Raw genomic sequence first — 13,714 nt, forward strand, 5'->3', positions numbered from 1 at the left:
AAGTAAATGTAAAAGATCCATATTTGAGATTTTAAGAATCGATATCGTGATCGTTCAAATGAGGATTGTGATTCTTTGGAAAATCGATATTTTTACCCACCAAAAAAAATTTTCAGGCTGTTTTCAAAAGGTTATGGCGCATATGGACAGAGTATTTTCAAACCAGCTTTCGATAATAAACTGGAGACATACAAATTGTGTCACACGTTTGTTTAGGATGATGAGCAAATCATCAAAGCTAAAAGCTCCTCTATGTGTATTTCTAAAAGTTTCTTTACACAATCAAGGCTTTCCTCCACTAGAGTGAAAGAACTAAACAAATTAAAGGCAAATCAATTGGCTCGTATTATTTATTTTCCAGACCGGTAATAGGCATTTAAACTTCAATGCTCCATCGGTACTAGTGAGAATTGACTGATATTATTCATCACTACGCTCATCACATTCTGCATTATTGTTTATTTCTTGAATCTAAAAGCCTATAAAGCTGTTCAGAGTGTCTGTATCGGCACTAGGCTGTTTCAAAAGGAGCGTTTCCATGTGTGACTGCTTCTTGGTGGGAGTGATCACTGTGTGCTAATCACATCCTTCTCTCGAGCAGGCAGGGAGGCTGTTTTCAGGCTGTTATTAGGGCTGTCGATCAAGCCACTGATCTGGGAGCCCGGGGCCATCTGTGTCTGTGCGCGTGCATGTGTGTTTGAGTGCGCAAACTGCATTGTGAAAAAAAGAACAACCTCTGCTGTCACTTCAAAGGGGCGTCACATGGCGCATTTGGTATGGTCAGATTCTGACTCCCAATGAATGCAATGCCGTTGAATGTGTTTATGTTTGGGTGTGGGTTTGGGGGGAAAGAATAGAGCAGAGTGAGATTGCTCTGTAAGTGCCATCTTATAACTGCTCTTAAGGAAATATAACTGCACTACAAAGGTAAAACACAGTAACTAAGTCAACACAGAAACTGAGAAAAATGGCTTCAAAGTTACTAGTTTTTTAATGGATATTATTGTTACTGCAATTTTACACTCCATTTTCTCTGAATCTGAACACAGCTGAGTCAAACACGTCTGTTAAAGAACAGTCACAGTCTAAAGCCATAAGCACCCTAAAGAAAAATACTCACGCAAGTACTTCAAGCAATGCAAGCTCGATTTTGTGTGTTGTTGGCGTTCAAAAATGTGTTGTAGTCTCAACGTTGCCACAAGGGGCACTAAAGCGGATGTTAGTGTATACTGTCTGCTTCTACAGTGAGTTTTCTCTTTCAAGTCAACTACTGTCATGGCAGATCAACAGTTTGAAGAGAATATTGCTGTATTAGTGAGGTAATGTCAGTATATTTACAACAACTTACCTGAATGATAACACATCCAGTTTAATGGCACAGGCGTAACTGTATTGCCCCCTTGATTCCTGAAGTATGCAAGAACGCAAAATAAGCATTTTCAACTGGACCACATGTTGGCAATGTTTTGGCCAAGTACTCGCATTTGGGTATGTGTACTTAAAAAAAAAAATTGATTTTAAGTTGTGGATACAATATTTGTAAATTTTATTGCAAAATATTCAATTAAATACAAATACATTTGCTTCATTCACAGTGGGTCATGGAAGTGGACAGTCACTGCTGAGCTTGTTTGCCGTAGTTTGTTTGCCGCAACTCTCTGATTGGTGGACCTTTCTCTTCAGGATTCATGGGTAGTGTGGTTCTTCACCAAGAATTTCGCTATTAAATGCGTTTTCTTTTCTTAAATAACAAATTCTGATGGCTTCCCATATACCATCGATTAACAACCTCGGCGCTTACGGTAGGTCTGTCTGTAAAGGTTTTATTTATAATTAAAAATCAATTCCCCAATGACAAAAAAATAAATAATAACTATGTGATTTATGCTTCCGAAACCAAACTGTTGCACTCTGTTTAGCCAAATTCCAAGACAGCATCACCTGTATTTTGTATCTCAGAATGCATTACAACAAGTTCAGTGGAAAAATCATTCAAACTATTGGATGACGCAATATAAGATTATTGCGTCATTAGCTTAGCAACATGCTAAAATCAAACTCTACAATCATTTAAGGCGAGTTGCTGCCTATTAGGGGTGTAACGGTTTGAATTTCTCACGGTTCGGTTTGTATCACAGTTTAAGGGTCACATTTCGGTACGGTTCGTTATTTGCTTAGTTCAGAAAAAAAATATTACTGCCAAATCCAAAGAAAAATCTATTCGGTAAACACTTCAACAGGTTTGCCCTTAAATAACAATCATTGTTTTACAACAGTAACCATAGTTTAACCATGGCATTTGTAGTAAAATCATAAGTAGTAACCACAATATAAACATGGTTACCGTCATGGTTACAATATAATAGAATCATGGTTACTATTTAGAAACTACAGTATTACTGTTGTAAAACCATGGTTAATTGTATCAAAACCATGATTTCTGTTCAGAAAACCATGGTGACAGCAGTCAAGGTTACTACAATATTACTATAGTAAACCTATGGTTAATTTTCATCAGGCACCTTAACTAAAAAAAACATTTTATCTAACTACAAAATCAACATTTTAACTTAATACCTGCACTAATATGCTGTTTTTCTTGCGTACTACCACTTCTCAGAGTCTCCCGGTACGATGTAATGTCTTTATTTAATGTAAGTCAGTGATTTGATGCGGCCCGCCAATCACTTTTATTTGACCTTCCAAATGATTTTGATAAAATCGCGGTAAACATCCGAACGCCCTTTGAGCAAAACTCAGCGGTAAATTTAACAACACTCAACATGTGCAACAGCATCAGTGCTCGTCAAGCTATCCATGGTCCAGTTCTGGAGGAGCGTGCATGTTGAAGCTTGTCTGGACATAGTTCAGTTACATTCTTCTCCAAAACATGAACCAGTAACTTTTGGGTGAGCACATGTCTTATTCACTCAAATGTATTTATGCAAACTGGTTAGCTGCTGGGTGCAGTCAAAACTACAGACTTAAAAAACCTGTTACAGAAGTGATTTCAGCTCATATGCACAACCTTTTTTCACAAGAGGCAAAACGATGATGAAAACCGAACCTTCAAAGAAAATACATAGGAAAATTTGCTTTTATTCTCCATTCTTTTCTGTAGTGCTCATAAAAAGATTATGTGAACTGTCATTGAACTTGCCTATGCATATATCCTGACAGTGTTTGGTTCTACGTTCTCAATCCTGAACATCATCAAATCAGTTTGTTCACCGTTTCTAATGATTATTATCTGCACAAGTATCTGGCTCCTGTGTGCAAATTAATGTGTGCAGGATAAGGAAGGCAAATTTTTCCCTCACTGAATGGGAGGATAATAAAAATACTGAACTTTTTCAGTTTTAGGCTACATATATTTTGTGTAAAAAGACAGTTCTACATTAGATTGCCATTGTTCTCTTGTGTGTTGATATTGACAAAGACACAGACTTTAGCAGATCTAAATATTCTTTCTCAGTTTTCATAAACAATAACCTACATTTTATGTTTTCATTTTCAAAGTAAAGCTAATCAAAAAAAAATAGTTAGTTGAGGATGTAAGGTCATATTTGTTCTTCAGCTAGATCTTAAGAAGGAATTTAAGGCAAGACCTTTTTTTTCCAAGAACTATTACACCCCTACTGCCTATGTAGAGCATTATAAATCAGCCACGTATGAGGTTCCAGTTACCTCGGAAGATAGCTGTCTAGGCAGTTATCGAAAATACCGAGTTGTACAATACAACATAAATTTGCCACCCCCTTCACATTCACATACACTTTGCATCACTAACATACTTCAAACAAATCACATATTCTCAATGCAAATAGTCCAAGCACAGAGCCGAGGGGTACCCCATTGCTTCTCTCCTGCCCAGGTGTGTGAACAAGTGCAAAATGAGTGGGCACAATCCATTAAGAATAGCGAGATATCTTCCTTTTCCTCCTGATGTTATGTAAAGCCCTGCAGAGGGAGGCCAGTGAGTGGGCATCCATTCCACTCTAATCCCTCGCTCTTTTCAAAAGTAAAAAAAAAAAAAAAAAAAAAGCAAGCATTCCTCCCACACAAACACACTCTCTGCAATTGCACTCTCTTTCTCTCCCTCCATGCATTTCTTTCTCTCTTTCTCCACACTTGCTTGCTTGCCAAAGATTCTTTAAAACAGCCTGAGGACAATTTTGTCCCACTGGAAAGCAGCACATGGAGAGTGGAGTGGCCCTTACACAACCAAGCATCAGTCTAGAAACCATTTACATTTATCTTTCACTTCATTATCCTCTGGTGACAAGTTAAATCATTGTAATGAAAAAATGACTCTGCTGTGTGAAGCTTATTCTTCAAAAACAGCTTATAACATACATGACTCATATATTAACCAGAAATATGACATTGTATGATCCAGATTAGCGGTCAACCAATATGGATTAAACCAGAGTGGCCGATATAATGCTTACACAGAGCCTATATTTATAAAAATGACCTGCATTCCCCTACAAAATATCTAGAGGTATGGCAAACTTGCCGCAAATTTGCCACTCATTATTTTCACATGCAAATGAGCTTGCGATTTGAAGCCCTTCAGTTTGCAGAAGTTTGCTTTCTAACCTTTTGGCAACAATGAGCAATTTGCCGCTACTGGCAAACACTTCTGTGCAAACCTGTGGCAGCAATAAAGAGTTTGCCGCAAAGCTCATTTGCATGTGAAAATAATCAGTGCCGAAACTGCTGCAATTTTGTGTCAAATTTGCAATACATTTCAATTTTTGTAAGGGTTATATTATATATAATCCAATTTATTAATAGAAAATGGGATGTACACAAAATTGCTGAAATTAAATGTATTTAAACATAAATTAAACATATCTCACACAATGTTTATTCACAATTCACTTAAAAGTATCTGAAAAAAAGAAAATGTGCATTATCAATTGAAAAAGCTGTCGGCAGATTGTGGAATTACAACAGGTGACAATATACATAAATTGAAGAAAGAACAGGTGTGACTTTTCGAACAAAATCTGGCCAAAAACGAAGGTGTTTTTGAGTTTGTTTTGGTGGTTTGAAACTGTTTGCCAGCACAACATTTCCGGAAGAGTTTGTGCCAGCTGTTCAACACCTTCTTTCTGCCATTGGTCAACATAATCAGTGAGTGTGACAAGGTTCTCAACCTACTTCGATGCAGCAAGTTTGCAGCAAGTTTGCCAGAACTCTCAATTTTTTAAGGGATCATTTTTCAGTTACTTTCTTCATTCAATTACAGTCAGTCAACATGAACACACTGGAGTGCAGAGTTGTAACATGTATAAAGTATTTTTTTAATAATAATAAACACTTTTTCATGATCTTACATGAATCCTTACTAAATTCATCATAAAATAAAATAGCAGAGGGTAATTGGTGCATATTACAACCACGTATAACATGTTAGCGCTAGCATTAGCGCCATGAATGAATGTAAACATGACAAATTACACATTATCTACTGAATATATATTATTTTAAATCATCACAGACTGCTTAAAATACCTTTTTTACTGATCTCATGTGTACTTTATTTATAGAATGAGAATTTAGTAATAGAAAACACATTTTAATGTCACATTGGTTAATGTTTTAGATGTAGTCTGTTAACAGGACAGTTAATGCTTTTAAATGCACACCAATATGCTGATAATGACCTAAAATCAACTCATTAAAAAAAACACGTTTACATGAGGTTTGAAATAACAGTCAAATTCAAAATAACAGTTGGCCTGGCTTATACATCTGTCTATTATTCTTAGCAGACAAAGGACAATTTTATTTCAATAGAGCACTGCTTGAGTGCATAGTTATGTTTTCCCGTTAGAATCGACTGCTTTACCACGATATGTTGCAAAAACATATGCCCACTTTAAGTGAGAAAGGTATAAGCCACTCCCATCACCACCAATAAGTGGAGGAAAATTCCCCCAATTCTACCACCGCTAACAAATCCCACAGCCGTTAGACTGCTGTTGCCTTGCCCTCAGGAACTTTGTTCTGACACGCCAACCTACATAACTACTTTTGCCTCTGGCTCACAACTGAAAGGGCTAAAGGTAAACAAAGTTATGTAATGATCAACTTTGCCAATCTCAGTTCAACTGGCCCTATAAAATCACTCCATTACATGCTAACCAGTCATTATACACACACACTAGGTGTCTGTGCACATTCCAGAGATAAAGCTGTATCAAGAGGGTGTGTTTTCTTGGAACAGAGCTAACTAAGGTTACTGTTGAATCCTGGATTCCAGAAAGAGGACACAAAGTGTTAGGATAAATGTATTTAAAATTATGTAGAATTTGGAAAAATTATATTTAGCTGTCAAATGTAGCATTATTAAATGTCCTTGAAGTGATAGTTCACCTAAAATGAAAATTGTCATCATTTACTCACACTTGTTGTTCCAAGCCTGTGTGATTTTCTTTCTTACGTGGAACATTACATGTTAGGGACTGACTCACAACCTGACTCACCTCAGTCACCATTCACTTTCATTGCATCTTATTTCCATACAATGAAAATGAATGGTGATTGAGACTAACGTTCTGCCTAAAATCTCATTTTGTGTTCCACAGAAGAAAGTAACTCATTCAGGTTTGGAATAACGTGGGTGAGTGAATGTTTTTTTTGGGTGAACTACCCCTTTAAATTCACATTTTCACTTGCAAAGACTTTATTAAAAATGTTGTAAAAGGGGGCCTGGGTAGCTCAGCGAGTACTGACGCTGACTACCACCCCTGAAGTCGCGAGTTCGAATCCAGGTTGTTCTGAGTGACTCCAGCCAGGTCTAAGCAACCAAATTGGCCTGGTTGCTAGGGAGGGTAGAGTCGCATGGGGTAACCTCCTTGTGGTCACGATTAGTGGTTCTCGCTCTCAGTGGGGCACATGGTAAGTTGTGCGTGGATCACGGAGAGTAGCATAAGCCTCCAATGCTGTGAGTCTCCGTGGTGTCATGCACAACGAGCCACGTGATAAGATGCGCGGATTGACTGTCTCAGAAGTGGAGGCAACTGAGACTTGTTCTCCGCCACCTGGATTGAGGTGAGTAACCACGCCACCACGGGGCCCTACTAAGTAGTGGGAATTGGGCATTCCAAATTGGAAGAAAAAGGGGATAAAAAATAATAAAAATGTTGTTAAAAAAAATTTAAAAAAAGAAGGAACATCTACAAAGTACATGTCTGTCTACAGTCCTTTATTTCGCCAACAGCTGGGGTATGTGGCTTAACACTGATGAACTGATTGTGCAGTATGTGTACAGTGTGTCTTATTTCAGTGCATTACCTCTTGACCCTGGATCAGTGGACTTCCCTCAGTCCATAATCCAGCATCACAACACGGACAACAAAACTAGATGAGACAAATTGCAAGTCCACTGTTGGCAAATTCAGGATTAGTAGCACTTTTTCACATTTTCCCGGGTGCCTATAATGACAAATTGTTGCGAAAATGTCAGTCTTATCTAGAGGCAAAAAATGACATCCCCCTCTCCAAAAAATCAACACAGGCTAGGAAGGAGGTCAAATGCCACAGTGTAAGACAGAATTCAAATCTCTCTGATCTGTGCTAGATACAGAGCACTAGTTCAAGATAGATAACTTAAAATCATCTAAAAAAAAAGAGAGAGAAAGAAAGAAAGAAAGACAAGGTATTTATTTCAACATGAGCTGTCAAGAAGACAAAATGAATGATGGTCTAGTTCTGGACATCCTTTTAAAGGTTAGCAGGAGCTCATATGAAATATATTTGCTAAAAGCCAGGTTGTTTTGAAATGAAAAAGCTTATGTCTTAAGCTAAATATTTAGTTTGAATTCTGTGAACCACATTAATTATTAATGTAATGTTTCAATCCCCACTGTTGATAAATGAAAGCCAGTTTACACTAAAAAAAAACTTTCACTTTCACTTTTGTCAATTTTACTGAATCCTCCTTGGTTCATTTTACTCAACAACAACAGAAAAATCATGTAACCAAGTGAACTTAAATTACCTGAGTTGTTTCAATGCTTTCAAGCTTAATCTATTTGTGTTAGTTAACTGAAACAGGGCAACTCCCAGCATGCTTTGCGTGGCACTCAATATTGAGAGAAAATGTTAAAAAATGTTATAAAGAAAGTGTTATAAAATGTATCTTTGTGCAAGATGAATGTATAGGGTGAGACTTGTGGTGTTTAATTTATTGTGCTGAGATTTAGAAGAGTTTCTGTTATGATGAAGTTTTGGGGATTACCATTATGGTGAAGGGTGGAGCTTGAGCTTAGCTTGAGGACAGGTAGATATAGAGAATATTCTATATTTATTTACTCATTAAGCAATTGTTATGCTAATCATAGTATAGTGTTTCACATTAGCATGCATTTAGCATGCTAGCATTCACTGTACTAGCTTGTTAATCATGGAAAGAGAACAATTTGAGTTAATTTAACATGTCTACTTCAGTTAGGTTTACTCAATTCAAGTAGGTTCTCTCTTAACTTAAGTATTTCAGTTGACACTATATTGTAGTTTTAATTAAAGAGAACCACTGTCCATGATTGAAGCAATTTCAGCCAAAGAGTTGTTTTTTTTTAGTGTAGATGTAACATTTTATAAATGTAGTTTCAGATGTCTGGCTAAAGATATGAAAATCCACAAGCCCTGCATCCCATACGACACAAAAATCACATATATAATATCTTTAAAATCACAAATAAGATCTCAATAGTTTCTCCTATAGCAGAAAAAAAATGGAAGCCAATTGCTGAATTTTACTTAAGTCTCCAGCTTCTCAAAAAGATCCTGGTAATCTCACACATGTCGCCTGTAGTTTCAGAAGAGATCTCAACAATGTCACAAAATGTGCTCAAATTTAGTACACCAACATCTGCTTGGAATTTTATTCCAAGACTAAATTATCTGAGCTGTTATCCACATTAATTTATAATTCTCTATAAATTAAGCTTATCTTACTGTATGCCAACCAAATATTCTTATTTGTGTCTTCTTTCAGCCTCTTGAGCAACCACTGAGCAAAAAATGTTCCTTTGGGAAAGCCCGTTTCCAGACACCTCTGTCTTTTTACCTTTTGCTCTTTAAATCATACAATCTACCTCAATTGAACTTGGTGTGTGTATAGACCTTTCCTCACCTTTCTTTATTTTTCACACTGGTAGAACAGCCCAATGGAAATAACAAAATGAGCCTATTCTCCATCATCATTTACCTTGTCTACCAAAAAGGAACAGTTATCATACATCCTAATAATGAAATGGACCAAGGCAAGCGGCCTGTCTGCCCATTGATTTCAAATCAAGCATAATTCTCTCTTCCCTGCAGTTCCCATGGTTACTTCACAAAAACACTCCAATGCACATGTGCAGCGAAAGCTGCAGCACTATGGCTGCAAAGCATCACTGCCATTGAATGTGTGGAAGAGCCATTATTCATGGGATAAAAGTCCTGGAACTTACTGGAACAGGTAACATGTATGCACTTGTTGCTGATGTTTTGTAGACATACAACACCCTATTCCCATCAGAAAGTCCCACAGTTTGTCATTTCCCTGTAAAAGCTCTTTGTCTGAAGCTAAAACAGAAATCCCCATAACTGGCACAGGGGCTGTATGTGTTTACCTCATTTGTGTTGTTTTATAAGTACAAGTGATCAGTGCTGTATGCTTGTGGGTGTCAGGCGTAGGTGGTAACAACTTGTTCATGAAACATCCACAACACCAATTTGAGGACAAAGCACCTTTGTAACACTTAAAACCCAAAGCATATACCCAAAAAATAACAGCAGTATCTGTCTGTTTCTCTTAACCAATTTCACTAAAGGGGCATTCACACAAGACACGTTCTTGCGTTTAAAACTAGCAAGACTGAGCGGAGCGGAACAGAATGGAGCAGAACGCAGGGGTCTCAAGACAGTTTTTAAAAGTTTTGGGGGCCGTTCAGACCGAATGATTCTGATTGCCACTAAACTGTTTGCTGGTTCCGGTCTCCATAAGAAACAATGTAGAAACTACAGAAATAAATGATCCAAACAGAAAACAACAACTATTTTAAGTGTTTGTTGGAGTAAAAATGAGTTCAGGCTCAACTTGTGCAGATGTTAGCTCTCATAACAATTCGAAGTGGTTAATGATATCAGCGTAACTAACCTCGGGCCATCGCATCATGTCATATAATCACTCCTTAAACTTTGGTGACGGTCATCGCGACTCTATATCGCCGTTATGGAGCAGCTTCTTTTTTAATTTGAGAATTTTAAAAAAACGTAATAGGCTAAACATCACATTTTTGGTTTAAGTCCTTTTTAACTGGGTTCCTGTAGCTCACAAAGTAGAGCATGGCGCTAGAAATGCCAGGATCATGGGTTTGATTCCCAGGGAACACACAATTTGATAAAATGTATACATATAATGTACTGTAAGTTGCTTTGGATAAAAGCATCTGCTAAATGCATAAATGTTAACTTAACACTGTGTTTAAAAGAAGTGGTGCTCCTCTGCAATACACTGAAAAAAACAAAGAGAAGTGGCATAACAGTTAAAGACATCCATCTAGTTCATGTTTATCTAAAAAAATGAATGAAATTCAAATGCTGCTGATGGTAAGGGGCCGTTCACACCAAACTAGGTAGAATTTGAGGTAAGCTCAAATGCTATCAATTAAGCTTAAAGGAATATTCGAGGTTCAACACAAGTTAAGCTCAATCGACAGCATTTGTGACAATGTTGATTACCACAAAAAGTAATTTTGAATCGTCCCTCCTCTTTAAAAAAAAAAAAAAAGGTCAAAAATCAGTGTTACACTATATGGCACTTACAATGAAAGTGAATGGGGCCAATTTTTGGAGCCTTTAAAGGCAGAAATGTGAAGCTTATTATTGTAAAAAAGCACTTACATTAATTACTCTGTTAAAACTCATGTATTATTTGAGCTGTAAAGTTGTTTAAACCATCATTTTTACCATCATTTTAGGGTTTTAGGGTTTGTTGACATTATGGTATACTGCCATGGAAATGAAGTTGTTAAATTGGCTATTACTTTACACAGAAAAGGTTAGTAAGCGATTTCATCACACTAAAATCATGTTTACATGCATATTGTTTATGTCTTGTGGTTATACTTCTGAAAAAGTGAGTATTTTAGTGTTCAAAAATTGGCCCCCGTTCACTTCCATTGTAAGTGCCTCACTTTAACCCAGACTTTTGCCTTTTTTAAAGAAAAGGAGGGGCAAGTCAAAATAATTTTTTGTGGTAATCAATATTCTGCCACAAATACTGTCGACTGAGCTTGTATTTAACCAGGGATATTCCTTTAACTTATATGTTAAACATGCAAAGCTCATGCCGCAAGACCCCCAAAAAAGGCCAAAAGATCAGGTCTGTCCTTATGATGGGTAGATGGTGTTAAAAGACAAAAATTAAATAATTGTGCAGACACAAGAACAGGCGTAACAACCGCGTTATTATGTAATCCAAGAGTGTCTTTGAGGAGCTTAGCAAAATAATCACTTACTGTAACCCAATTACTAACCACAACACAGCAGGGCACAATCATCACACCGCACAGGAACTATGTTACACAATTGACAAACATAAAATGAGCTCTTGAAAGATCCACCGTTTAATGGAGTCTTAAATGTAACTCTCCTGAGCTTAAAGAAGATCTTTCAGGTGCAACAGTCATTAAAAGTTGAAAAAATATCGAGGGAGAGACACAGTGAGAGACAGAGCTGGCCTGGCGGGAAAATGGATCCGCCCGCCGAACTCACCTGTACAGTTGGCGTAACGTTTTCCCGCCACACTATCCAGCAGCGCCAGCGCTAGATTCTCTGGAGTGTCCGCGGGCAGTGGGGTACAGTTCGTGTCCAGGCTCGCTTCCGAGCTCTGCTCATCGCTGGACAATGACGGGCTCCTGATGTCCGCAGTGGCAGAGGGCCAGCAGGGCGCTTCTTCGGTCTCCGGGCTGAACACCTCCCTGGCCGGGCCGCTCTCGGGAGACGTTTCCCTGAAGAACGGCACCACACGGGACAGGCTGGCCCGCCGCCTCGATGCCCCGGTGCCGGTTGCTTTATCCCCGAACCCACCGGCCCGAGTGAGTGCGTTGGTCTGCTTCTTCAAGAACTTTTCAAGAGGCTTCATTCCAGCCGGCATTTTGATGACAGAAATAGCAAGAAGGCCCTGTGTGTTGATCCTAATTAATACTCAATAATTAACACTGATGAATACGGTGTGGACGTGAGCGTCTACATCATAGCTGATAATACCGACACTCTGTAAAAAAAAAAAAAAATATATTAAATTCTCCCTTCTGGACAGAGGTGTCAAGAATAAAATACTGCCATTAGAACAGAATCAATGTTACAAAATAGCCTTCAAGTGGATGCTGATTGAGTCCCCTACTACGACTGGAAAAAAAGATCCCAGGGAAACCCGTCCTCCACTGCAGTCCTCCTGGTCGTCTAGGAGAAGAAGACTATTTGTGTATTAGGCTTTCCATTGCCACTGTCACCAAGCCTTGATCGAGGAGTCAATTAGACGAATAAAAGATAACGATAGCAGCAGGGGGTTTATAATGCATATATAAATCAGTCTCTGTCAAGATGCTGGACCATGCAGATGAATCGTCTATGGCAGCAGGTCCAAAGGAAAAAGGCTTCTGTCGCAGACTCGATCCTGAAGATTCCGTGTCTATAGATCCCTGATCGGTTCAGTGCTCGAATCCTTGTTTAGTTCTCTCTTTACGGACGGTACCGAGTGTTCTGCGCCTCGAGTCCGCACAAATATTGCGCTCTGTCGCGCTCACATACAGTAGCCTATAGCCTTTACACCCAACGGGGGTGTCTCTCTCTCTCTCTCTCTCTCTCTCTCTCGCTCTCTCTCTCTCTCTCGCTCTCTACTGCCTTCTCTGCAGCTGAGCGCGTGTGTTATTGGTGGTGTCAAAAGATATTGCTTAGTTGCTTTGAATAGCAGCAATTGCAGTCACAAGCTCATATAACCTAACGTTTATCCAGAACACAAACAGTGGAAATCTGGATGTGCATTTCCCTATTCCAATTCACAATATCATACTACCTTACTTACCATACTGAAGTTAATGTTTATGTAAATGTTCCTAAATTAACCCTTAAATGCATGGGAATTTCACTAAACGCTCTTACGTATTTGGGTTTTTAGAGACCCTGCAGTATATCTATCACAAATGTATATACAAAATGTCTAGATAGTGAGATTTTCAAAGCATTCTGACATATATTCTGATTTATTTTGATGTTTTATTCTTCATATATCAAAGAGATGATGCATCAAATCTAGAACAGGATTCATTACTTCCACCCTGAAATTTCATGAGACGCAGTTGACTGTCAAAAACATATTGAGCTACACATAACACATAAGCTACAAATTACAGTAGATACACATATGTATTTTATCAGGCACTTACTGAGTCTAAATAGATGCACAACTTACATAATTTCAATAGTACACCCAAATGGCAATAGCCAAATCATACTGTTCATACTTGCTATAGTTTACTTCCATGTTGTTTCTCCATCAAATAGCAATGTCAAATGTAAATCAAGTCAATCACTGAAACATCAGCGCCATCTTGAGTAACAAATAGCATGTATAATACGTATGTGTACACGCATATGGAATATTGATAATTTACCATTGTTGCACAGAAAATCAATGTGATTTAGT

The 13,714-nt window shown here is 38.0% G+C and overlaps 1 protein-coding gene across 1 annotated transcript in view; it reads right to left on the reverse strand.

The window, feature by feature from the left end:
* The window catches only part of LOC127450774 (rap guanine nucleotide exchange factor-like 1), a 56,246-nt gene extending 43,394 nt beyond the window's left edge, over positions 1-12,852 (reverse strand). Inside the window, exon 1 of the mRNA XM_051715121.1 lies at positions 11,782-12,852. Within this exon, the coding sequence (XP_051571081.1) occupies positions 11,782-12,163 (382 nt within the window). The 5' untranslated portion in view covers positions 12,164-12,852. The remainder of the gene's footprint in view (positions 1-11,781) is intronic.
* Positions 12,853-13,714: the final 862 nt, after the last annotated feature.

The sequence above is a fragment of the Myxocyprinus asiaticus genome, chromosome 13 (assembly GCF_019703515.2).
Source record: "Myxocyprinus asiaticus isolate MX2 ecotype Aquarium Trade chromosome 13, UBuf_Myxa_2, whole genome shotgun sequence".
NCBI classification, from domain to species: domain Eukaryota; kingdom Metazoa; phylum Chordata; class Actinopteri; order Cypriniformes; family Catostomidae; genus Myxocyprinus; species Myxocyprinus asiaticus.